This window comes from Pristiophorus japonicus, chromosome 5 (genome assembly GCF_044704955.1).
Source record: "Pristiophorus japonicus isolate sPriJap1 chromosome 5, sPriJap1.hap1, whole genome shotgun sequence".
NCBI classification, from domain to species: Eukaryota; Metazoa; Chordata; class Chondrichthyes; family Pristiophoridae; genus Pristiophorus; species Pristiophorus japonicus.
The window spans coordinates 251,595,534-251,622,324 of NC_091981.1; the positions used below are offsets into that span (position 1 = coordinate 251,595,534).

The 26,791-nt window shown below is 42.8% G+C and overlaps 1 protein-coding gene across 7 annotated transcripts in view; it reads right to left on the reverse strand.

Annotated features, from left to right (window-relative positions):
* The window catches only part of LOC139264671 (partitioning defective 3 homolog), a 984,694-nt gene that overhangs the window by 535,088 nt on the left and 422,815 nt on the right, over nucleotides 1-26,791 (reverse strand). For all 7 annotated transcript variants that reach the window (XM_070881547.1, XM_070881545.1, XM_070881551.1 and 4 more), the window contains exon 3: nucleotides 4,380-4,560. In XM_070881547.1, coding sequence (XP_070737648.1) covers nucleotides 4,380-4,560 — 181 coding nt within the window. The remainder of the gene's footprint in view (nucleotides 1-4,379; nucleotides 4,561-26,791) is intronic.

A 26,791-nucleotide genomic window follows, 5' to 3' on the forward strand; every position in this document is an offset into this window, starting at 1 on the left:
TGATTGCTTATTACTTTTTGTGATTTGTTTAGTGCTTTGTAAGTCTTGGTGCAGGTCCTCAGCTTTCTTCTATTTTTTATTTGTTATTGAATGCTTATTTTTGTGCTTTGTTTAGTGCTTTGTAAGTCTTGGTGCTTTAAATGTACGAACCTGCGCTGATTTCTTAACTGCCCGCAAGGTTTTTCAGAGCTGGCCACATACGCTGACCTAAGTCGATGTAAGTTTTAGCTGGCCAAATTGGCATAAATGGCCAAAACTGGTCTAAATGTCTGGGAACGTACGCTTTTGGAAAAAAAAAACTGAACTAAAAAAAATCGTACCGAACTGACTTACTCTGGAACAAATTTTGGGGGGGGTACATGGCATTTTTTAAAGTTACACCAGAAAAAAAAATTTACTTCCAAAAAAATTGATGCAAGTCATGGCCAAAATTGGGCCCTACGGAACTAAAAATCTAGGCAAGAAAACAGGCTTCAGCCCACGGTCTATCTGGGTAAAGTCTGTCCTGAATTCCTTATTGCGTTTATCAGTGACTACCTTATATTTATGACCCCCAGTTTTGAACTCCCCCACAAGTGGAAATATCTATGGCATATAGAACGTTTGAGAGCTTCCATCACACTTCAGACGTCACGTTCCAAAATGCCAAAAGTATACAAGAAATCAAATGAAGTAATTACAGGTCACTTATCGGTTAATTTCTGTCGATGAGGGAAGTTTGCAGATTGTCCTGGAGCCTTAAATTTACAAACATCTGGCAATCCACAAATTGCCTTCACTAAAGCAATTAAACTCCAGATTACCTTAAACATAGATCGCACTGGCAGAAAATAATGGCTGCATTACAAGGCTTAACATTGTTGTCATTATAAAAGTGTAACATCCATCCTAACATGGCCAATGTCACAGGAAATTCACTAGTAGCAATAAATACATGAACAAGGAAAATTTGAGCCATTTGGACAAATTAAAAAGTTGACCGTAGTAACCAACCCTGAAGTTAGGATCTTGCCCCTCATCAGCAAGTTTCTTTTTCGGTGAATTGTCATGTATAGGATTAGCTGAAGATCAGGGTTTCAGTTCGATATTCCGGGGATACAGGGCTAGAATTTCCCCAAAGCCCGCCAATGTCCGATTGCCGCCCAAAAAACTGCTAAGAATAATCATCGCTGGCGAAAACTTCCTCCCAAAATTTTTTTAAATCCGCCCAACGAAAAATATGGGCCTTGCACCTCCAATCTGGGCATAAAAGTACAATTTCGGCTAGATTGGGCGGTGCCTAAAGAAAATGGACGATAAATTTTTAAAATCTGTAAAAATTTACCCCGAGGCTGCGGGTTGGGCCTAACATGAGAAAAATAATAAAAATAATTTTTTTAAAAACCTAACTAAAAAAAAAAAATCAAAAAAACATTCCCAACACACTTTTAAATTAAATCACCCCAACAGATTTTGAAAATAAATAGTAAAAAACCAATCACTTACATTTTTCTTACATACCTACTTACCTGCCTCCCAGCTCCACTGATCCTCATGGGCACTTAAAAACAACATTTTTAAACTTGCCTATGGGTCAGCCAAAGATCGCGCCAGGATGATTAGTATTCACTGCACGCCAGCGGTCCACTCCCCAGCGGTACATCGAAACCGCCGGCGTGCCTATGCTGGGAATTTTTCGCCGACCCAGTTCTTGCCCAAAACGGCCAATACCGCCGAGAAACTAGGCGGTGAAACAGTCCAAATTTTAGCCCTGAAAGACTTCTCAGTTGTCCCAGGAATTCATCATAACTCAAATTTAGCAAGTGTTGTGACCACATCCATATATATTCACACGGTTTGCTATTCACATTTGGACTATCGTGCCTTCGGATACATTTAAAGGGGTGGGGGGGGGGGGGGGGTGGAGTGAGGGAAGAGAGGAAATACTTGGGTGCCAACATGTGATGCATTTATATCACAGATCTATTTTGCACTTTTGATTCCCTGGGCATCTGGTACTGTGATAATTGCTCCTTTTATACAGAGGGAGATTTCACAGCATTAGTAGCAGCAAATGAAAAGTTGCACATGTTCAACCTTTTAAAAAGCACATCTCATGACTTTATTCCTGAATACCAGAAGTTCTCCGACTGCCAGATAAAGTTGATAGCATCCCAAGCACCCATTCCTTCAGCCACCACTTGCCCCACCTGTGACAGAGACTGTCGGTCCTGCATGGGTCTCATCAATCACCCAAAAACTCATTTTTAGTGTGGAAGCAAGTCATCCTCAACTCCAAGGGACTGCCTAAGAGAAAGTTGATAGAAGCCACAAATAGACACTACATTGTTAAACCTGGGCAAGCATTTATTTCCATCACAAACATTATTCAGTTTCATTTTTTTTTTAAATGTATTTTTCGACTTTACTTCTCCTCAAGTCTTCTACTCCTCGTTGAGATGCAGCTCCACACGTTCCAGTCATCTGACATCCATATACATGCGTTCCAGCAAAAATCATTGGGCAGAGATTAGGAGCAGAAACTTAGACTAGATATAGTTCAGCCATGATCGAATTGAATGGTCAAACAGGCTCGAGGGGTTGAATGGCCTACTTCTGTTCCATTGGGCTCAAATTTCCCCAACCCCTTTTTCTGGCGTCCTCACCCAAGGTGCACTGCTTTTGTCCACCTCCAAGCGGCGAAAATCTTCCTCCCGATTCTGGCTGCTCCCTAGCCTGTCTGCGCATGTGACAGGCCGAATCTATGAGTGCACACTGCAGGCTGTGTGGGAGGGGCCCGAAGCACGCTGTTCCTAGCCCTGGCTGAATGGGCTCCCTCATCGGTGGCCTGCTGTGTTCCCCAAGGTAGGACTTCTAGTTTTTGTTATTTACTGATTGATTGATTGCTTATTACTTTGGTCTTGGTGCTTTAGGTGCAGGGTTCCTTCTATTTTTTATTTGTTAATTAATTGCTTATTATTTTTTATGCTTTATTTAGTGCTTGGTGCAAATGTACTGCTTTGTTTAGTGCTTGGTGCTTGAACTGTATTTATGCTTCTTTAATGTTGTTGTGAAGGTGTTTAGTACTTTGCGAGGTCCCCTCCCCACCCCCAATCTCTGGCTGCCTGCGCTGATTTCTTAAGTCACCGCAAGGTTTTTCTGAGCGTACAAGAGTGCCCACTTACGCTGGCCTAAGTTAGTTTGGAGTAACTTTTAGCTGGCTAAACTTTCTTAAATGGCTAAAACAGGCCTAAGTGGCTGGTAATGCCCCCTTTTGAAAAAATAAATTAACTAAAAAAAACCTACCTAACTCACTTACACTGGCGCAAATTAAATGGTCAGAATTGCAACTAAAAATATACTCCAGAAAAATCAAGTTGCTCCAAAAAAAACAGAGCAACTCCTGGGGAAATTTATGTCCTATAATCCTATGTCTTCTCTGCTTTCAGATATCAGAGATACATTCACAGCAAAATGATTCAAATAAGTGGCATTCCAAAAGAGGGAAATGAAGACGTGCAAGACAAAAAAAATAATAAAAAATTTGAAGGGCAAGTCAAATAACAGTTACCCCACAGGAAAAGGGGAGGTGCAAAGAGACCTGGGTGTCATGGTACAACAGTCATTGAAGGTTGGCATGCAGGTGCAGCAGGCGGTTAAGAAAGCAAATGGCATGTTGGCCTTCATAGCAAGGGGATTTGAGTACAGGGGCAGGGAGGTGTTGCTACAGTTGTACAGGGCATTGGTGAGGCCACACCTGGAGTATTGTGTACAGTTTTGGTCTCCTAACCTGAGGAAGGACATTCTTGCTATTGAGGGAGTGCAGCGAAGGTTCACCAGACTGATTCCCGGGATGGCGGGACTGACCTATCAAGAAAGACTGGATCAACTGGGCTTGTATTCACTGGAGTTCAGAAGAATGAGAGGGGACCTCATAGAAACATTTAAAATTCTGACGGGGTTAGACAGGTTAGATGCAGGAAGAATGTTCCCAATGTTGGGGAAGTCCAGAACCATGGGTCACAGTCTAAGGATAAGGGGTAAGCCATTTAGGACCGAGATGCGGAGGAACTTCTTCACCCAGAGAGTGGTGAACCTGTGGAATTCTCTACCACAGAAAGTTGTTGAGGCCAATTCACTAAATATATTCAAAAAGGAGTTAGATGAAGTCCTTACTACTAGGGGGATCAAGGGGTATGGCGAGAAAGCAGGAATGGGGTACTGAAGTTGAATGTTCAGCCATGAACTCATTGAATGGTGGTGCAGGCTAGAAGGGCTGAATGGCCTACTCCTGCACCTATTTTCTATGTTTCTATGGCATTATTGTTGTGCAATGGCACAGGCCAATAAGTAATTCAACATCTCCTCACAGCAGTGAATGTGTACATAAATGGACTTACTTGCTCGGAGGACAGACGGTGTGACCTCAATCTCACTCGATGTTTGATAAGGTTGGAACGCAGACAAGGAATTGGGTGCAGTCTCGCTGCCAAACATCTCCGGGCTTTGAGTGCCAGTTGAACTAGCGCTAGTGCCATCGCCACCATGGTGGGGATCTTGTTCTTCAAAGATGGCAACAAGCTGTAGAGGAAAAAAAAAGATTAAAAACATAAGTATTGTGTTACCTTCAGTGCATTTATGCCTCAGGTCACCAACAAGTACCCATCCAGTGGCTTTCCTTCAATGGTTGCCAAAACCGGACTGCTGATTTATGATAGCATTTGCTTTTTTGCTTCATTGCATAATGTCGCAATTACAGCACAAATGTTGCATAATTAAGATTGTAATTACAACTCATTCAGGAATACTGATTGAATTGCAATTTAAATATCAGTTATGGAACACTTGTGTTGAAACTTGTCTATTATTGCAATGAAGCACACCATCAAATAATTGAACTGCACGAGCATGTTTGGCTGCACTTCGAGCAGATCTATTTTAAACCACGTTGATTAAAAGAAATGATCAATCATTCTATAACAAAAATGATCCAGGAGACAAGTCCAACTGCCCCCCTTACACTGGCCACCATCATCAATATACTGTGTGTGTGTGTGTGTGTGTGTGTTGGGGGTGGGGGGAAGGGGAGGGGTGATGGATTAACAAGGAACATAACTAAAATGCAAACAGTTCACTCCAAAATCTCAACTATAAGTACATTTCTATACTCTGCTTTGCAGACAATAAAAGCAAACTGAAAAAGATTTCAATAGAACTCCCGCAGTGTGTCAAAAACCTCGTGGGCAGTTATTCATAACTACAATGATTCTATCATTATTTCATACAGCAGTAATTATCACTGAAGCTACGGAATGAACAGGTAGCAGCTTCTTATTGAAGATCAATTTTTCAATCTGATTTAATCAAGTCTGCGAAATTGGCTGAAGTACTGAAGTTATTATTTAAATGGAGAAAGATTGCAAAGTGCCGCAGTAGAGCGGGACCTAGGGGCACTTGTGCATGAAACACAAAAGGATAGTATGCAGGTACAGCAAGTGATCAGGAAGGCAAATGGAATCTTGGCCTTTATTGCAAAAGGGATGGAGTATAAAAGCAGGTAAGTCTTACTACAGCTATATAAGGTATTGGTGAGGCCACACCTAGAATACTGCGTGCAGTTTTGGTTTCCATATTTACGAAAGGATATACTTGCTTTGGAGGCAGTTCAGAGAAGATTCACTCGGTTGATTCCGGGGATGAGGGGGTTGACTTATGAGGAAAGGTTGAGTAGGTTGAACCTCTACTCATTGGAATTCAGAAGAATGAGGTGATCTTATCAAAACATATAAAATTATGAGAGGGCTTGACAAGGTGGATGCAGAGAGGATGTTTCCACTATGGGGGAGATTAATGATCTTCGAATAAGGGGCCGCCCATTTAAAACAGATGAGGAGAAATCTCTTCTTTGAGGTTGTAAATCTGTGGAATTCGCTGCCTCAGAGAGCTGTGGAAGCTGGGACATTGAATAAATTTAAGACAGAAATAGACAGTTTCTTAAACGATAAGGGGATATAGGGAGCAGGCGGGCAAGTGGAGCTGAGTCCATGATCAGGTCAGCCATGATCTTATTGAATGGCAGAGCAGGCTCGAGGGGCCGTATGGCCTACTCCTGTTCCTATTTCTTATGTTCTTATTACTGTGGGGCTAGTCCTCGTTTTCATAAATGCACTTCGAAAAAAGTACCAGTAACTCACAACATTGCCACGGAACGGACAGCACACAACAAACAAGTCAGTTGTGCTGCACCCGACGTGTCGATACACAACTGCTTTGAATTCACAGAAAAAATGTGCAGCATAACTTAAGCCAAACAGATGTCAGCTTGGAATTGGGCATAAGCACGAGACAACTCAAGGATGTAATCGCACACCACTTGACAAACAGAACAACTTCAACCACTGCGTCTGCAGTTAAAAAGATGCCCATATAATGCAGTGGATCACCAGTAAAGTGTTGACTGTGTGCCAACAGCACAGTGAGCTGTTTATGAACATTAAACATTTCACTGGTATTCAGATGCTGGCAAGCTGATCTCTGCACCTGTGTGTAAGGATGCACGTACACGGCAGTGCAAGTCTGTCATGCTGAGACTGACAGCTGCAGTTTGGGTAGAAATGGTGCACAAAAATGTTTACATTGCCTAGAACTCCAACAGCCCTGCCCAAAAAAGCTCTGCATGTGCCGAAATACACATGTGCGCAAAGCTCTCACCCAGCAGTTAGGCATTAAACGCTTAGAGAGTGGGAAGGAAAAAATTCCTGCTCTAAACATTCAGCAGCGTGAAAGTAGATTCGAAAAGTGGATAGGAGATCCCCGAGCACTTTGTAAGTCAGGTCGGATACCACACTGCATTTACACCTCACATAGTGTTGACCCAAAGCAGTGCAAGACTACAGGCCCCAGAGGCTCATTTAGTTTCTTGTGTCAGGATTTCCACTGTGTGTTTCGCATTTGGCATTCACCAGCAATCGCTTTGCACAACACTAAGCTTAATGTAAATGTGCCCCATATGCAAATCTATTCCTCAACTTCAGAAGAATGCAATTGGGTCATTTGCTGCTAGCTCGCAATAAAACAAACAAGGCCAGCAGAAAACCACTTAAAAAAAATCTTCAACCAAAATAAGAAAACAAAGATTTTTTTCATTTTGTGTTTCCTTCCCATGTAGGAATTCAAATGCTTGTCCACTACGGAACTCGGTAACAATCGGAGTACTTTTTAATATTGCTCATTAAATTCAGATTCCAATGCCCAGCACTCTGGAGTTAGTTCCTGGCATCTATGCAGTTAAATTCATTTGCCGTGGACTGGCCTAAACTGACAAACAACAGTGAGCCCCAGTTCGACAAGTCTGTCGTCAGTCTATGGGCAGCAAATGTCGGGGGCTGTCTCCGAAACCAAATTAAAAGACCAATACAAGAGCTGCTCTGGTTTGCCAAATCTCGGGAGTGCCCTGACTGGATCTGAAGCTGTTTAAGATTAATTTAATGCAATGAATCGGCCAATGCCGTCTGCGATCCCAACAAGTGCCTTCATCCAGCTTTTGGCTTTAATCGGTCAGACACAAGGCCCACAGAATTGTATACATTTCCCTTGTGATTTAAATTTAATGCTTAATTCCATTAAATTACTGACTACTGCACCAATGCACAGTGCCCAAAGGCATTAATGGCACCACTGCTTTGAATTTTGACTCATTTTCCTCCTCCCATTATTTGCACCAAGCACAACTTCTGTAAGCGTTTCGACAGTCCTTGAATGTAAACATCTCCTTTCATCCAAACATCTCCTTTCATGCATCCCTTTTGATCTTGTAAAAGTTGGCAAGCATCCAATAGCTTAACAGCATTAGCATTTCCCCATTAACGTTTAAGCGCCATCCTTGATGAGAAACTATATGGGATTTAAAATGTACAAAGGCTGGCTAAAATATAGCAATTGCCAGGGCATTGCGAGTGTAACCAACCATTGTGTCAGCGGCTCCAGACTATAGCTTTGTTCTGAACTTCCAGATTAGTCATAAGTTTCACAAAAATTAAATAAAAGCCTTCATATTCAGTGACTTAACTATGACGGTGCCAGATAACTTTTTATGCTGCCTCTCAAGTAAGGTCATGTTTGCCTCACAAAAGGTTCCCTCTCTGTGAGGATGAAATGCAAGAATAGCTTCCATCAGATCGTACAATAAACATGGACATTTTGTTACCCTATTTACATTTCCATCACTTGGCACTTCTCACCACCCCCCCACCTTTGCCATGTTGCCCTTTAAATATCACTGAAATGTGTTAAAATACAAACACTGATGAAAGAATACAGACGTGCTTTCAATTGTTCTGTATAGAAAATAGGTTCAGGAGTAGGCCATTCGGCCCTTCGAGCCTGCACCACCATTCAATAAGATCATGGCTGATCATTCCCTCAGTATCCCTTTCCCGCTTTCTCTCCATACCCCTTGATCCCCTTAGCCGTAAGAGCCATATCTAACTCCCTCTTGAATATATCCAATGAACTGGCATCAACAACTCTCTGCGGCAAGGACAAAAGCTTGGATTTATATAGTACTTCCAACATACAAGAACCACATCCAATGCACTTCATGGAGGCATAACTAGATGCTAAGCCAAAGGAGATTTTAGGAGGGGATGACCAAAAGATTGGTCAAATAGGTGGGTCTTAAAGGAGGAGAGGGAGGTGGCGAGGCAGAGTAGTTTAGGAAGGGAATTCCAGAAGTTGCATATAGTAACACCACTATTTCACACCAGAATGGAGATGATTGGGTAGTTCCCCCGTCAATTAACACTTGGAAATTGCACTGCTGTAAGTGACTGGGATTGATTTTACACACATAATTTGTAAGCAACTATCCTTCACTTACTGCATTGTGCTGAAGAAATCACCCTGCTTTCATCGGGAGAAGCTGCTGTAATTTCAGACACAAGTTGGTTTTCCTCTCGTTCATAGAGACTCTTTTTAACTAGACTCTGCAGACTGTTTGCTGACGTGCGCTATTTAAATAGTCTCTGTTTGCTCTAAAATAGACGAGTCCCACCCCACTCATTGGCTGATAGTGCAATTCATTGGGTGACACAGTGGTGTCAATAGGCACTCTGAATTCCAGAGCACGAGGCCCAAGTAGTTGATGGAACTGCTGCCAATGGTGGGGTGAAGGGAGAGCAGGATGTACATGAGGCCAGAGCCGAAGAAACAGAGCATTCTGGAGTGGTTGTAGGGTTAGCAGAGTTACGGAGAAGGGGAGGTGCAAGGCCATGAAGGGTTTAAAATATGACAGTGAGAATGTTAAATTGGAAACTTTGGCAGATCAGGAGCCAATGTAGATTAGGACAGGAGTGATGGGTGAGCAAGACCTGGTTAAGGGGGCAACTTAACGAGAGGGGTTTAAAAAGACAGTCGTGGAGAAAAGGAGTCATGGATTATCTTTGCTCTCCAGCCTGATCCTGGAGTATGATGCAGGTTTGATAGAGAGAGCAAGCAAGACCTGATGTGGCCCAGCAGATCTGGTGCGAGCAGTGAGCTAGATACGCTCAAGTCTGTGCCCTTGGACAGTACATTTCTCATGACTGGTCTGGAGATTGGCAGCACAGAAAGTGCACCATTTGTAGATGAGCTCAGGTTTAGAGCTTGGAGAATGGGAGGCTGACCAGGAGAATATTGAAATTGTCAAGTCTGGAGATGACAAACGCATGGATGAAAGTTTTAGCAGCAGATGGGCTGAGGTGGGGTGGTGGTAAGTGATGTTAGAGGTAAAAGTAGGCCATCTTAGTAAGGGGTCGAAGGTCAACTTCAGTTGGAGTAGGATACCGAGATTGAGAACATTCTGATTCAGCCCAAGACAGTGGCTGGGAGGAGGAAGATGTCAGTTGGAAGGGTGCGGAGTTTGTGGTGTAGGCCAAAGACGATGGCTTCAGTCTTCTCGATGATTCACTGGAGAAAATTATGGCTCATCCCAGAATGGGTATCAGACAAGCGGTTTGTTAAACCATGGCACTGTCTGCCCTCTTCAGATGGATGTAAAAGATCCCTCGGCACCATTCGAAGAGTAGAGCATTCTCCTGGTGTCCCGGCCAATATTTGCCCTTCATACCAACCCCTACAACAGATTATCTGTTAATTTATTGCTGTGCGCAAATTGGCTGCTGTGTGGCCATGAAAGGCACTTTATAAATGCAAGTCTTTACGTAATCAGAGAATTATATCCATCAACCAATGTCCCACCTGAGCTGGTGGCATGCTGATATACAGTTGAGCAGGAATGGCCCTGGGAGTCCTCAACATCAACTCCTGAGCCCATGAAGTCTCTGACTTCCCATCAACTGACTGCTCCGTACATCTCCATGTTAAACATCTCTTGGAGGATGCACTGGAAGAACTAAGAGAATGAAATATACTCTTGGAAGTCTTCAAAGTTTACCACTGGCCAAGCCAAGTTAATAATGAGGAATATAGTGAACACAGCAGGGAGGTGAAGAGAGAATTAAAGGGTTAAAAGGGAATATCATAATATAAAAAGGGAATGGTGGAGGCTTTTCTGAATAAAAATAAAGTACAAGAATAGTTAAAAAGACGGTAAAACAGTGATGATGGAGGGAGTCTAATTGTGGATATCAATAAATATTTTGCATCAGTTTTTACAAATGATAGCAAAAGTGTGCATGCAGGCATACAGGAAGATAGGGAACCACTGATGGGACTAATTGTGGAAAAGGTATAGGTTCCATATAAATTAGTGAACCTCAAGATGGATGAATCAACGAGCCCTGATGACAAGTACCCAATCTAAGCTGCTGCAAGTCAGAAAGCAGACACTCTGGCTACAATTTTTCAATTCTACTTAAATATGCAAATTTGCAGTGGGAGTGCAGAATAGGCAATTTAATTCTTCTTGTTCGAGATTGAAAAGGAGAAAAAGTTGGGCAACGATAGGCCAGTTATTCTAATTGCAGTTGTAGGCAAGCTCAAAGAATCCATAATTCCAGATAAAATTAGTAAGCATTTAGAAATGCTGAGTTAATCAAGGACAGCTCGCAGGGATTTGTTAAAAGCAAGCCATGTTTGACAAAATTATTTGAAGAAGTGACTAATTGGAAAAATAAAAGGAATGCAGTAGATACGAGGAAGAAAAGGACTTGCATTTGTAGAACACCTTTCACGACCTCAGGACATCCCAAAGCACTTTACAGCCAATGAAATACTTTTGAGGTGCAGTCACAGTTGTGGCATAGATACAGTATATATTGATTTTCAGAAGGTCTTTGAGATGGTGCCTTACAAGATGTTTGACAGAAAAATTCAGACATATGGTACAAGAAAAAATGATGCACCACAGATCGAAAATTGGTTGACAGACTGGAGTTGGGATAAATGGGTGTTGTTCAAACTGGGAAAGGGCTAGTTATGGTGTATAGACCAGGGGTCGGTGCCGGGTCCACAGTTGTGTGTGTGTGTGTATGTGTATATATAGCTAACTGGGTTTGGATATAAACAATGGAATCTTGAAGTTTGCTTATTACCCAAAAGTAGGAGCTTTGGCTGTTGAGAATAACCAGGAAGACACAGGCAGGTGAGCGGAATGGGCCGACAGATGGCAGGTGCAAGTGACTGTGGATAAGTGTAAGTTATAAATAGAATTTCACAGAACAGAAACAGGCCATTCGGCCCAACAGGCCTATGACGGTGTTTATGCTCCACACGAACCTCCTTCCACTGTACTGAGGCTCACCCATTCAACATATACATGGGAGAAATGAAACAAAAACAAGGAGAGCAAACCGTTTATGGAAAGACACTGAAGGGGGTGGATCGACAGAGAGACCTTGAGATTCAAATACACAATTGTCTCGAATGTGCAATTTCGGATAGATAAAATCAATCCCTTTTCATATCTGCCGGCACACAAGGTGAGGGAGGGGAAAGTAGCAGAATCTCTCATCACCAATCTCATTGGCCAACTGGTACTACTACCCGCCGATTCTAACTGTGTCATTCAGGGTTAGAATGATAGTAGTTGTGAACGAGAGTTTTCTTTATTAGGAGCGAGATGATAGTCTGCGTTGCTCTGGGAACATGAATAAGCAGCACGTGTTGAAGCAGCGACAACTCAGCACATGAACTTCAGATGATCATCTGTGGGAGCAACACATTGATGCCAGAGCCACAAAAGACCAATTTTTAAATTATTTTTCTTGCAGCTAATATTTATTTTGTAAAAAGAATGCATATCTCCTAACATAGAAACATAGAAATTTACAGCGCAGAAGGAGGCCACTTTGGCCCATCGTGTCCGCGCCGGCCGACAAAGAGCCGCACGGCCCTTGGTCAGCAGCCCTAAATGTTATATATAAACCTATGAACAATGACAGAAAGGCAAAGAGCACCCAGCCCAACCAGTCCGCCTCACACAACTGCGACACCCCTTATACTGAAACATCTACACTCCACCCCAACCAGAGCCATGTGATCTCCTGGGAGAGACAAAAACCAGGTAAAAACCCAGGCCAATTTAGGGAGAAAAAATTTGGGAAAATTCCTCTCCAACCCATTCAGGCGATCAAAACTATTCCAGGAGATCACCCTGGCCATATTCTATTCCCTGCAGTACTTACCATTATATCTGCGCCGTCCAACAAAAGGTCATCCAGTCCAATCTCAATTACCAGCTCTAGGTCCGTAACCCTGCAGGGTACTGCACTTTAAGTGCCCATCCAACCATCTCTTAAAAGTGGTGAGGGTTTCTACATCCACCACTCTTCCAGGCAGTGAGTTCCAGATCCCCACAACTCTCTGCGTCTCGAAGCACCCCCCTCAAAACCTTCCACCAACCACCTTAAAATTATGCCCCCTCGTAATAGACCCCTCCACCAATGGAAATAGGCCCTTACTATCCACTATGTCCAGGCCCCTCAATATTTTGTTCACCTTGATGAGGTCTCCTCTCAACCTCCTCTGTTCCAATGAGAACAAACCCAGCCTATCCAATCTGCCCTCATAACGAAGATTCTCCATTCCAGGCAGCATCCTAGCAAATCTCCTCTGCACCCTCTCGAATGCAATTACGTCCTCCCTATAATACGGCGACCAGAACTGCATGCAGAACTCCAGCTGTGGCATAAGCAAAGTATTATACAATTTAAGCATGACCTCCCTGCTCTTATATTCTATGCTTCGGCCAATAAAGGCAAGCATTCCGTATGCCTTCTTAACTTCCTTATCCACCTGGCCTGCTACTTTCAGGGATCTGTGGACAAGCACTCCATGGTCCCTTTGTTCATCCACACTAATAAGTGACCTACCACTTAATGTGTATACCCTTTCCTTATTAGCCCTCCCAAAGTGCATCACCTCACACTTCCCTGAATTAAATTCCATTTGCTACTGCTCTGCCCACCTGACCAGTAGATTGATATCCTCCCATGACTTTCCTCTTCATTATCAACCACACAGCCAATTTTAGTGTCATCTGCACACTTCTTAATCATACTCCCTATATTCAAATCTAAATCATTGATATATATCACAAAAAGGAAGGGATCCAGTACTGAGCCCTGGCGGAACCCCACTGAAAACATCCTTCCAGTCACAAAACATCCATCAATCATTACCCTTTGCTTCCTACCTCCAAACCAATTTTGGATCCAACTTGCCACTTTGCCCTGGATCCCATGGGCTTTCAACTTCATGACCAGTCTATCATGTGGGACCTTATCAAAAGCCTTGCTAAAGTCCATATATACTACATTATACGCACTACCCTCATCGACCCTCTTCGTTACCGCCTCAAAAAATTCAATCAAGTTAGTCAACACAATCTTCCCATAACAAATCCGTGCTAACTGTCCCGAGTTAATCCTTGCCTTTCTAAATGCAGATTTATCCTGTCTTTCAGGATTTTTTCCAATCATTTTCCCACCACTGAGGTTCGGCTGACAGGCCTTTAATTACTCGGCCTATACCTTTTTCCCTTCTTAAACAAGGGTACTACATTAGCAGTCCTCCAATCCTCCGGCACCATGCCCAGATCCAAAGAGGACTGGAAAATGATGGTCAAGGCCTCTACTATTTCCTCTTTTAGTTCGCTCAACAGCCTGGGATGCATTTCATCCGGGCCTGGGGACTTATCCACTTTCAAAGCTGCCAAACCCCTTAATACTTCCTCTCTCACTATATTTATTTCATCCAGAATATCACACTCCTCCTCGATAACAGTATCTGCATTACCCCTTTCCTTTGTGAAAACAGATGCAAAGTATTCGTTAAGAACCTTACCAACAGCTTCCGCCTCCACACAAAGATTACCCTCATGGTCTCTAATAGGCCCTACCCTTTCTTTAGTTACCCTCTTACTCTTAATGTATTTATAGAATATCTTAGGATTTTCCTTAATTTTACTGGCCAAGAATTTCTCGTGCTCTCTCTTAGCATTCCTAATATCCTTTTTAATTTTGCCTCTTAACTTTCTATATTCCTCTAAAGATTCTAAAGTGGTTAGCCGTTGGTATATGACATATGCGTCCCTTTTTTTCTTAATCCTCCCCTTTAAGTCCCTAGACATCTAGGGGGCTCTAGAATTATTTTTCCCAGCCTTTTTCTTTCAGGGCACATCTTTGGCCCGAGCATTCCAGATCTCCTCCTTGAATGCCTCCCATTGTCAGACACTGATTTACCCACAAATAGCTGTTTCCTTTTCCTCAATTCGAAACTTTTATTCCAGGCCTATTCTTGTCCTTATCCATAACCAACTTGAATCTGACTGAATTATAGTCACTGGCATCCAAGTGCTCTCCCACTAATACCCCTTCAACTTCATTCCCCAAAACTAAATCCAAGACCGCCCCCTCTCGTGTTGGGCTTGCTACATACTGACTAAAAAAGTTCTCTTGAATGCATTTCAAGAATTCCACACCCTCTGTACCCTTCACACTAAATTTGTCCCAATCAATATTTGGATAGTTAAAATCTCCTATTACTACCCTGTGGTTTTTAGACTTTGCAGCAATTTGCCGACATTTTTGCTCCTCTATCTGCCTCCCACTGTGGTAGATTAACAGTGTGAGGTTACCTGCAGCAACTGCAATCTTGCCAAGGGTCTTTACGAGCCAAGACAGAACACAGCGCAAAAATGTAAATGATACAAAGGGAAATAAAAATAAATCCTGAATAAAACAATATATTATAACTGATGCAACTGTCATGGAACGAAGGATCTGATGTTCCAGTAAAGGGATCATGTTGAAATAGGAGTTATTGTTTAATCGGCCAAGAGGACAGTCTTTTCAGTTCAAGCACGTCCCGGTTTACCATCACTACAAAACTTATTTATGTTGACAACTGGAGGTCAGGTCAGACTCATATTTACCAAAATCGAAGTGCTGGTGCATTCTGCACTCCTAAGTAGTCCTAAACAAGTATTCTAGAGTAGGGCCATCAACCAAGATCAATTCGGACAGAACCGAATAAACACTTCTTGGATTTGCAGCTACATTCCTCAAACCACACTGTACTACCCTTCCTTTCAACACAACAATTTTATGTTTAGAAATGGTGTCTAATATACACACACATGCACACAGCAGCCACTGTGGGCACATAAAAGTATGCAGACACAAATGCTGAACTCTCCAGGACTCTACTCAAAGCCAACGCTATAAACTACGCTGCATCACTCAATTGCCCCTTATGGATTTACACCGTGCTTGGATCAACTCAGTATAAACAAGGTACTAGACTGTAGAGCATACATATTCCATTAGGTTATCAGTGATGTTAATTGGAAGACAGTTGTCAGTAAATGAATCGCTACAATAATATCACTGCTTATTTTTGATCACCCTTATAATTAGACCGTAGAGAGTTACCTTTTATATGCATGGTCACGGTTAGCCTAATTGTTTATTGAATTGCACAGCCTCCTTGGAATCTTTCCAGTTTCAGCACGAGTCATCAGATTTAGGCCCTGTACAATTTCAGTCTTACTTTTAATTTTGAAAATTTCTATAATGTTTTGTTCAAAAGAGAAGATTTCAGCAGCCTTCATTTTAAATGTATAATGGCTTTTGTTGTTATTGTCTGCACAAGGTCATGCAATACTTTTAATGAAACAACAGGAAAGCCATCCATTCTGATGCAGCATGTCAAATTCGGTCAGCATTTGGACTAATTCAAACTGCAGGTGTTTCCTATTGGCTACATCCAAAAGAAACTGTGGGAATGTCAGATCTTGAGAAGATCATATTCAATCGCACCTGCATTTCTATTGTGCTTGCTGCAAAGGAACTAAATACAAGTTGGAAATATCAAGCACTTGCCTTCTCCCAGAATTTGAACACAAAATGAGTTGAAATGCAACAAATTTCCCTTTTACTGCAAATGCAACAATGACAGAGATCTATAAAATCAGTACGGCAGCAGTCATTGTGTCCAGGATGAAACACTGCGATAAGCAAATCTCAATTCAACCATGTTCAACTGCCTACTAACAGGGTTTTGTTAAATCGACAGGGTTGTTCCTTAAATAACTCAATATTTGTATTCCTTCTGCCAATTGCATCAAGGAAGTTGTATTGAATGAAAAACTGTTGCAAGACTCCAATCACAAGAATCTACTCTCCAATTACCAAGTTGGCACCAGAGCAAATTGATGAATTTGTGATGCTCTCAATCCCATAATTCAACAATTCATAGCTTCAGTAAGAACATGCTGGATGTCATCCAAAATGGCATTGCTCTCTCTCTGCTGACACTACCTTATACTGTCCTCAGATAAGGAAAGACTTGCATTTATGTAGAGACTTTCACAGCCTCAGGACGTCCCAAAGCGGTTTACAGCCAATGAAGTACTTTCAAAGTGTAGTCACCGTGTACTGGAAGAGATACAGCAGTCAATTTGTCAATTTGTGCACAGCAAGGTCCACACAAAGAGCAACATGATCCTGACCATATAGTTCTTGTTTAGTGATGCTGGTTGAGAGATTAATATTAATATTGGTGAACTCCCCTGCTCTTCTTCGAAATACAGGTTGTACCTCTCCAGTCCGGGACTTTGGTCTGGCAACATCCCTGGTCCGGCATCATTCCCGGCGGGAGGTCGCAACCCACACTCACTGGCTGCTCCTCTTCTCCCCACTACCTCCGGTGTTCCCTCCTTGGTCGGGTCGGCGCGGAGCGGGAGCAAGGAGCGTGGAGACTGACTGAGGCGCCAAAGCTGGGCCTGAGAAATGCTGCACAGTAGCCTTCTGCGCACCGCATGCGCAAATCCAGCTTCGGGGTCGGGACACCATCTTGTGTGGAAAAGAGCAGCAAACCAGCACGGAGAGGGAGTGAGGCTGGAGTTTTCCAGCCGGAGCATGGCGGAGACTTTCAGGGCCCCGAGCACGGTCATCAGGACCCAGTAAGTGTTGGGTCGGCGTGACCTCCCGGGGTCCAGAAAAGTCTCTGGTCCGGCACTGGTCAAAAACCCAAGAGTGCCGGACTGGAAAGGTATATAACCTGTAGTGCCATCGGATAGTTTACATCCACCTGAGGGAGCAGACAGGGCCTTAGTTTAACATCTGACCTGACGGTGCAACACTCCCACAGTACTGCACTGGAGTGTCAGTGTAGATTTTGTGCTCAAGATTCTGGAGTGGGACTTGGACCCACATCCTTCTGACAGAGACAAGAGCGCTGCCACATAAGAAAGAAAAGCAGCAACCAAATCATTGCAGGCACAGACAGATCAGGACAATGGAAAGGTAAATGGTGGGTTACCTTCAGTGCTGAGGAGACCATGTTAATAATTCATTCACAATTAACTGACCATCATGTTGCTTATTCTTCTCCATTTCAAGTATTGTAAACTCTCTTCACAATTACAAATATTTCATTCCTTGTCCCAGCATAGTATCTCCAGTGACCTTCATCCCAAAATGGTTTAATTCATCCAAAAAGATGAAAAAAATTGCTTCCCCCACACCCAACCTATGAACAGAGTTTATTGTTGAGCAATTATAACCTTTCATTGCACAGCTTCTATTTCCCACACTTGCACCCCAGTTAAGTGTGCTCCCCTCCGTATAAACGTTGAGTGAAGGCAGCAGCAGTAGGTCACTGAGAGTTTCAAGGTCAACACTGTACCTCCTGACATAAACATGGCTGAAACAAAAGTGTACTGCTGCAGAAATTCTAATGGAAGCATCACGTGCTGGAGCAGGAGAGCAACGGCAGTGAAAAGGGACATCGCCAAGATCCAGGTCGGTGATTGGAGCGTGGGCAGATACAGCAGGAGCAGCGAGGTCAGGGTGAAGGGGCGGCGAGAGATTGTGGAGGGGCATGATCGGGGCCCAGGAGAGGTGAGAGTTCGGGGCCCAGAAGAGACGAGGGCCCATGGGCAGCACGAGCCAGCCCACACTGCGATATGTGTGCGCACTAGGTCCGTGCAGCAGAGCTGGTCTCCAGTCGTCTTGGTTAAGCTTTGCCACTGGACCAAGACCTAGCTCTGTCAAGCCCATGTGGTGGCTGGTGTGCAACGGTCACCACACGTTAAAAAAATCCACGCACAGGCATCTTCCACCCTTCAAGATTTAGTTCGGGACCTGCAATTTTAGGTCCTTCACTGAAACACCTGTGAACTTTTTGAAGTGGAAGCAAGTCATCCTCGATTTGAGGGACTGCCAATGATGATGATGATGATGATGATGATGATGACGACGACGACGACTAATGCAATGGCCAAATGTGCTTTATTCAGGGTCACAGCACTGATTATGGCAATCCACAGTACTGCGACAATCAACAAATGAAGCCTACGATTTTGTTTATGGAGGAAATCAATGATTTGGTTGATGAATTTTCTCTTCTGTCCCAAAGGTTAAAGACAGAGAAACTTAATCCATAAATCAGTTTCAGTTTGATTTTGCTTTCTAATCAAGAAAGGAACATAAATGGTATCAGCACTTAGATGATGTATATATTTGTGCAAAACATTCTGCCAAGTTCACCCATGGGTTACAGGCACAGATGAATCAAATACATTCTTAGTCAATACTACCATCTCTGAAGCTAAACTGTTTCACTCATTCTCTTCTTTGATGATTTCCAACTTCCTGTAAGCTTGCATAAAAACATGATCCCAGAGAAGTTCTGATCAACAGACAGTGGGTCTGGGTTCACAAATGATTCTGTATCGAACCCATCAATTCTAAACTCAAAATTTGTAAACTAAATTTGGCTGGGGAGGGGAGTAGGCTGTATCCACATCGGTGTTCAAATCACACTCTTCGAAGAACTCTTCCCCCTTCTTTTAAAAAAAAACCCTCTAAAAACTTAGAATTATATTGCACCTTTCACGACCACCAAAGTGCTTTACAGCCAATTAAGTACTTTTCGAAGCGTAGTCACTGTTGCAATGTTGGAAACTCAGCAGCCAAAGTGCGCACAGCAAGCTCCCACAAACAGCAATGTGATATGACCAAATAATCTGTTTGTTATGTTGAGTGAGGGATAAATATTGGACAGAACACTGAGAACAACTCCCCTGCTTTTCAAAATAGTGCCATGGGATCTTTAACGTCCACCTGAGAGGGCAGATGGGACCTTGGTTTAACGTCTCATCTGAAAGACAGCATCTCCGACAGTGAAGCGCTCTCTCAGTTCGGCACTGGAGTGTCAGCCTAGATTTTTGTGCTCAAGTTCCTGGAGTGAGACTTGTACCCACAACCTTCTGACTCAGAGGTGAGGGTGCAACAAAGAGATGTGTAATTTTTTTTTTAAACTCACCAGCTCTGTGCAACTCCACGAATGATCAAAGTTAGATTTGTAATCAAAATTCGAAAACTTTTTTTGCAATTGGGAACAAGTTAGTCCAATTGGCTCTTCACTTATTATTAGAGCAGCAGTTAAGAAATTGCAGCCCAAACAGTCTAACTCTGCCAGCTAGTGGAGGTTGTGTGACAACAAATAGCATCTGAATGGTTTAAAAAAAACAGGCCAAGTATCATATTAATGAGCCGTGTTAATTCCATTCTGGTCATATAGGTTTTTAAAAAAAAAACATTTTTGAAAAGAATCAGCGAGTTTTTCCAGTAAGTGGATGAATCATACAGACGGAAGTGCTTCCAGGATTGGTCTGTGCTGAACCTTTGAAGAATTCTTCAAATATTATTGCAAGCGGTAAAGCTTCATTTCTGTCTGCAAAAATAATTATATGGCAAATGATTTATAATAGCCTTAAATTGATCAAAATCATTTCCATCAGATTACACTGGGAATTTACGAGTGGTATTGTGTAAATAGAGCCTTTTATCCTGTAGTTTCATGCCATTGACTCCACAGACTGGCTAAAATAACATGCCAATTTTTCACTGCAGACAACCTTTCCTTGTATCTCTTTGATGGAAGATAGATTCAGTAAGTTCCTCATCCAGCCCTGCATGGATCTTGGAGCCGAGTGCACATTCCAGATACAGTTTGGTGATGATAGTTTGTCCACCTTTGTCGATGATGACAGGCCTATGATCCACTCCCAATTTATTGTAGGATATTATAGTGTTCGAAGATCAGGCCCTCAAATCTGCCACCAAGCTAATGGTCTACAGGGATGTAGTGATACCCGCCCTCCTGTGTGGCTCAGAGACGTGGACCATATACAGTAGACACCTTAAATTGCTGGAGAAATATCACCAGCGATGTCGCCGCAAGATCCTGCAAATCCTCTGGGAGGACAGACGCATCAATGTTAGCGTCCTCGATCAGGCCAACATCCCCAGCATTGAAGCACTGACCACACTCGACCAGCTCCTTTGGGCGGGCCACATTGTTCGCATGCCCGACACAAGACTCCCAAAGCAAGCGTTCTACTCGGAACTCCCACACGGCAAGCGAGCCCAAGATCGGCAGAGGAAACGTTTCAAGGACACCCTCAAAGCCTCCTTGATAAAATGCAACATCCCCACCGACACCTGGGAGTCCCTGGCCAAAGACCACCCTAAGTGGATGAAGTGCGCCTGGGAGGGCGCTGAGCACCTCGAGTCTCGTCACTGAGAGCATGCAGAAAACAAGCGCAGGCAGCGGAAGGAGTGTGCAGCAAACCAGTCCCACCCACCCGTTCCTTCAACTACTGTCTGTCCCACCTGTAACAGAGACTGTAATTCCTGTATTGGACTATTCAGTCACCTGAGAACTCACTTTTGGAGTGGAAGGGTAAGTGGAGCTGAGTCTACGGCCAGATCAGCCATGATCTTTTTGAATGGCGGAGCAGGCTCGAGGGGCTAGATGGCCTACTCCTGTTCCTAATTCTTATGTTCTTATGAAGCAAGTCATCCTTGATTTTGAGGGACTGCCTATGATGATGATGGTTACAGGTTATCGGTACTTGTAACGTTGGAGCCTGATTTCGCCACACACAGGACATCAGATGTCAGACTAATCCAAGGGCTGATCGTTCCTCAATTTCCTCTTGGCTCTTTTTTTTATTGACTAGCTGGATACGACTTTGTTCACCCATCATCCCTATGCTCGCGAACCAACACTGCCTCCCAGTCCAGCATTGTCTCCATGGTCTTGCCCCTTCCCATCTCTGTAACCTCCTCCAGCCCGACAACCCACCCTAAGATATCTGCGCTCCTCCAATTCTGGCCTCTTGTGCATCCCCGATTTTAATTGCGCCACCATTGGTGGCCGTGCCTTCAGCTGCCTGGGCCCTAAGCTCTGGAATTCCTCCCTAAACCTCTCGCTCCTTCTTTAAGACGCTCCTTAAAACCTACCTACTACCGGTCCTAATATCTCAAGATGTCAAATGTTGTATAATTTTCCCATTGCCGCTTATTCCTGTCACAAGCATCATGCTCCCATGTGTCAGTTGAGATGCTTGTGACATGTTGCATTTTTTTTTTAAAAGACTGGTCTTCAGGCAATCCTTGTATCTTCTAATTTACAACCACGAGCACGTTTAACAAACATCAGCTCACTGTAGAATATCATATTGCGTCGCCTGGCACCAGACATTCAGACTAAGTCCCGGGATGGCGGGACTGACCTATCAAGAAAGACTGGATCAACTGGGCTTGTATTCACTGGAGTTCAGAAGAATGAGAGGGGACCTCATAGAAACGTTTAAAATTCTGACGGGTTTAGACAGGTTAGATGCAGGAAGAATGTTCCCAATGTTGGGGAAGTCCAGAACCAGAGGTCACAGTCTAAGGATAAGGGGTAAGCCATTTAGGACCGAGATGAGGAGAAACTTCTTCACCCAGAGAGTGGTGAACCTGTGGAATTCTCTACCACAGAAAGTAGTTGAGGCCAATTCACTAAATATATTCAAAAGGGAGTTAGATGAAGTCCTTACTACTCGGGGGATCAAGGGTTATGGCGAGAAAGCAGGAAGGGGGTACTGAAGTTTCATGTTCAGCCATGAACTCATTGAATGGCGGTGCAGGCTAGAAGGGCTGAATGGCCTGCTCCTGCACCTATTTTCTATGTTTCTATGTTTCTATGTTTCTAAGTGACCAGCCCTCCTCAGCTGCGCCTTTACGATCACTGCCTCTATCCCTGGCATATTTGCTCTTCTGAGAAGCTCAGTGTCCAGAATCGTACCATCAACAACATTTCAGGATACTTCTGAAACAGCTGAAGTGGAAAAGTCCATAATTTGGCCAGGCAATCCCATCGTTTCCAATTTATTCATGAGGGCCACAGACATAAAGTCAGAAGAGCCACTGACACCAATGAGATTTCTTGGTGTTTTTGGGCTCACTAAGGTTCCCTTTCTTGTGGACAGGAAACAAAACTCTGCCATGGAACTTCGAAGCTGAGTAATTGCTAAATCTTTAGCAAATATTAATAGAAAGACTTGCATTTATATAGCATCTTTCATGACCACCATCAAAGCGCTTTACAGCCAATGAAGTACTTTTGGAGTGCAGTCACTCTTATAATGTAGGAAACGTGGCAGCCAATTTGCGCAGAGCAAACTCCCACAAACAGCAATGTGATAATGACCAGATAATCTGTTTTTTGTTATGTTGATTGTTATGTTGATTGAGGGATAAATATTGGCCAGGACACAAGGGATAACTCCCCTGCTCTTCTTCGAAATAGTGCCATGGGATCTTTTATGTCCACTTGAGAGCGCAGATGGGGCCTCAGTTTAATGTCTCATCTGAAAGACAGCACCTCCGAGAGTGCAGCACTCACTCAGCACTGCCCTGGAGTGTCAGCCTAGAATTTTGTGCTCAAGTCCCTGGCATGGGATTTGATCCCACAACCTTCTGACTCAGCTGCGAGAGTGCCACCCACTGAGCCACAGCATGGCACTATTTTAGAGCGCCCCTATGTTCTGGCAAGCATTTATTCTTCAACTAACACCAATGGAGACAGATTAAGTGTCCATTCTTTTTATCTGTTGTATGTAGGCAAATTAGTGCTGTGCATGCCTACATAACATTAACTGCACTTCTAAACTAATTCACTGGTTGTGAGGTGCTTTGGGATGTAATAATGTGCGATACAAATGCACATCTTTTTATTCTTGGTAATGCTTTGCCAGAAATCTTTTTCACTTAAATTAAAAATGTATGTGAAAACTAGCAACAGCTTGTGTGACCGACACAGATGTGAATTTCCAGTGCAGTAGGGTGTCTGCATGTTGCCAAGCTTTGTATTTCTCAATGCCGTCAAAGGTCAGAGAACCGCACATCTAACCACTCCTTTCATGTAAAACCACCTATAAACTTATTTTACAAGATAAACAGGTAAAGTCACTGATTTATGTCTGGAGAGTGTTGCTTCAGATTAAATTATATTTGTGGGTGTTGTTACCTGGTAACTATTCACAGCTTTTATTCCTGGTAGAAAATTTTTACAGCAGTCTCCATCAAACTTTACAGGAACCAGGATTCAACAATTCACTAAACTCATCTTCAAATTCAGTTTCTAGTTCAAATTTGCACATGTAAAATAACTTATAAATAATTAAAATTTGTAACACCACATGAATTGCTGTACATCCGTAGATCACTGTTTAAAGTTACATGAATTTTTAACAAAATATTAAATCTTTAAGTGTATCTGCATCTTTAAACCACCATATTTTGATAAACTGTTTAAACTTAGGAGATAGAGTGAAAGGCAATTACTTTCTGCAATCTGTGGATGCCCTTCGCTCTTAATTGTATGCACAAAGCTAGAAGATAATGATTTTAAAAAAAAAGCATCTGGGGACAGAGATGAAAAACTTCAAACATTTTTCTGCTCCCTGGTGTGTAGCTCATTACTCCAGTACTTGTACCTCAATGCAACAGAAGGACAGATAATACATGTCCTTGAGGTTCTGTTTGGAATAATCCATGCACTATGCCCAACAACTCCTTTATTAAAAGCTAGAAACTGCACGTATTTGCTGTGATGATTTAACTATTATTGGTGTATCCCTGTGCTTAGTTCTTTCTTTTAGATTCTATCTTTCTACCGCCTCTTCATTTCTGTGTTGTCATAGAATCATAGCAGCACAGGAGGCCGCCATTTGGCCCATCTTATCCGTGCCGGTTCTTTGAAATGTTGTCAAATTTTGTTTGAGGACGCTCCTGTGAAGCGCCTTGTGATGTTTAACTACGTTAAAGGTGCTATATAAATGCAAGTTGTTGTTGATGAAAGAGCTATCCTATTAGTCCCATTCCCCTGCTCTTTCCCCATAGCCTTGCAAATTGTATTCACTTTCTGAGGATGTATCTTATTCAAGCACGGACAGGCTTTCGGAAATTACCTAAATAGCCAAGCAACAACAAATCTACAGTCGTGCATATAGAGAGCTCAGAGAAACAAAGCAACATCTTGCACTACAGTGACACTGCTGGTTTAAATTCATCACAGCAAGGAGCAGGTAACAAATGAAACCTCACAGTCAAAAGAAAGCAAATTATATAAAAGACAACAGATCAGAGTGTGATAAATGTTGCAGCCCAGTTGCCAAGCATCATTCAAGTGGACTGGATTTAACCATTCAGCAGACTCTGACAAGTGTCATTTATTGCCATCGCTTCCTTAGATGGAGGTGTTTCCAGTGTTATCTGTGCCATGTTGCTTGTGTGCGCATCATTTCGACTAATTTTCTTTGACAGGGGATTTCCTGTTATTGCTTATAATGACGACTCATCAAAATAAAGTTCAAATTGTGAAAGCAAACAAAAATCCATGCATTTTAAAAAAATAACTTTTTTCGACTGTTGACGTGTCCACGTGCAGTACATGATTTTGCACTTCAGGAATAACTCTAAATCTATAAACACAAGTGCTGCAAATTGGAAATAAAAACCACAGGAAATGCTGGAAATACACATCTGAAAAATTGAAGATAGGTTAATGAATGTACACCTGAATTATATTTTCTCTATGCACATTCTAAGGGACTTGCTGCAAATTTCCAGAATCTGGTTTGCTTTTAAAATATATACAGGAAACCTAATTCAAGCATTCAACCTCACTGAACCAAACCTTCCCAGTCACTTCTGCAATACAAAATTGGAAAGCAAAAATGTAGAAAGTGAGTTTGAAGGACAGAGGAAACAAGGGCTAGAAAGTCATTAATAAGGAGGTCTGGCTGTACTAAATGGTATATACTTCAATGCAAGGAGTTTAGCAAGTAAGGCAGATGAGCTGAGAGCACAGTTAGACTCTTGGGATTATGATATTATAGCTATTAGAGACATGGCTAAAAGAGGGGCTGGTATGGCAGCTCAACATTCCTGGTTACAGGATTTTCAGACGGGATAGAGATGGGGCGGGGGGTAAAAAGGCAGGGGGGTTGCGGTATTGATTAAAGAAACTATTACAGCTGTGAGGAGGAATGATATGTTAGAGGGATCCTCAAACAAGGCCATATGGGTCAAACTGAAAAACAAAAAAGAGGCGATCACACTGCTGGGCGTGTACTATAGACCTCCAAACAGTGAGAGGGAGATAGAAGGGCAAATATGAAGGCAAATTTCTGAGAAGTGCAAAAACTATAGGGCAGTAATAATAGGGGATTTCAACTATCCTAATTATGGGGCCAAGTTTCGGCCTGAGTTGCTCCTGTTTTTTTTTTGAGCAACTGGTTTAGAATGGAGTATCTTAGAAATTGCAATTCTCGGCATTTAGTTTGCTCCAGTTCTAGTCAGTTAGAACAGCTTCAGTTTGGAACAGATTTTTATTTTCAAAAGGGGGCGTGTCCGGCCAGTTACGCCCGTTTTGAAAGTTTAGGCAGTGAAAACATACTCCAAACTAACTTAGAATGGAGTAAGTGTTTTGTACGCTCAGAAAAACCTTGTCTACACTTAGAAAATCAAGCGTAGGTTATAAATCAGGCGTAGGGAATGGGGGGGGGGGGGGGGTTTAAAGGGAAGTTTACAAACATTAAACACCAGTTTTACAAATAAAAAGCCATCATCAATAATAAATGATAAATACATCAATAAATCAACCAATAAATCAATCAAAAAAATTAATTTAAAAAATTGAAAAATCAATAAATAAAACATTTTCTACTTACCGACTGCAGCACCGGGAGTCCACCAACAACGTGCTGGGACGGCCCCCCCAGTGTGTCTCTGTCAGTGTCTCTATCTATCTGTCTGTCTGTGTGTGTCTCTCACTCTGTCTGTCAGTGTCTGTGTTTCTGACAGCGAGGGGAGGGGGGTGGAAGGAGGGGGAGAGGGGAGGGGGGAAGGAGAAGGAGGAGGAGGAGGAGGACGAGGAGAAGGGGGAGGAGAGAGAGGGGGGGGGGAAGAGAGAGAGAGAGGGGGGAAGAGAGAGAGGGGGGGGAAAGAGAGAGAGGGGGGAAGAGAGA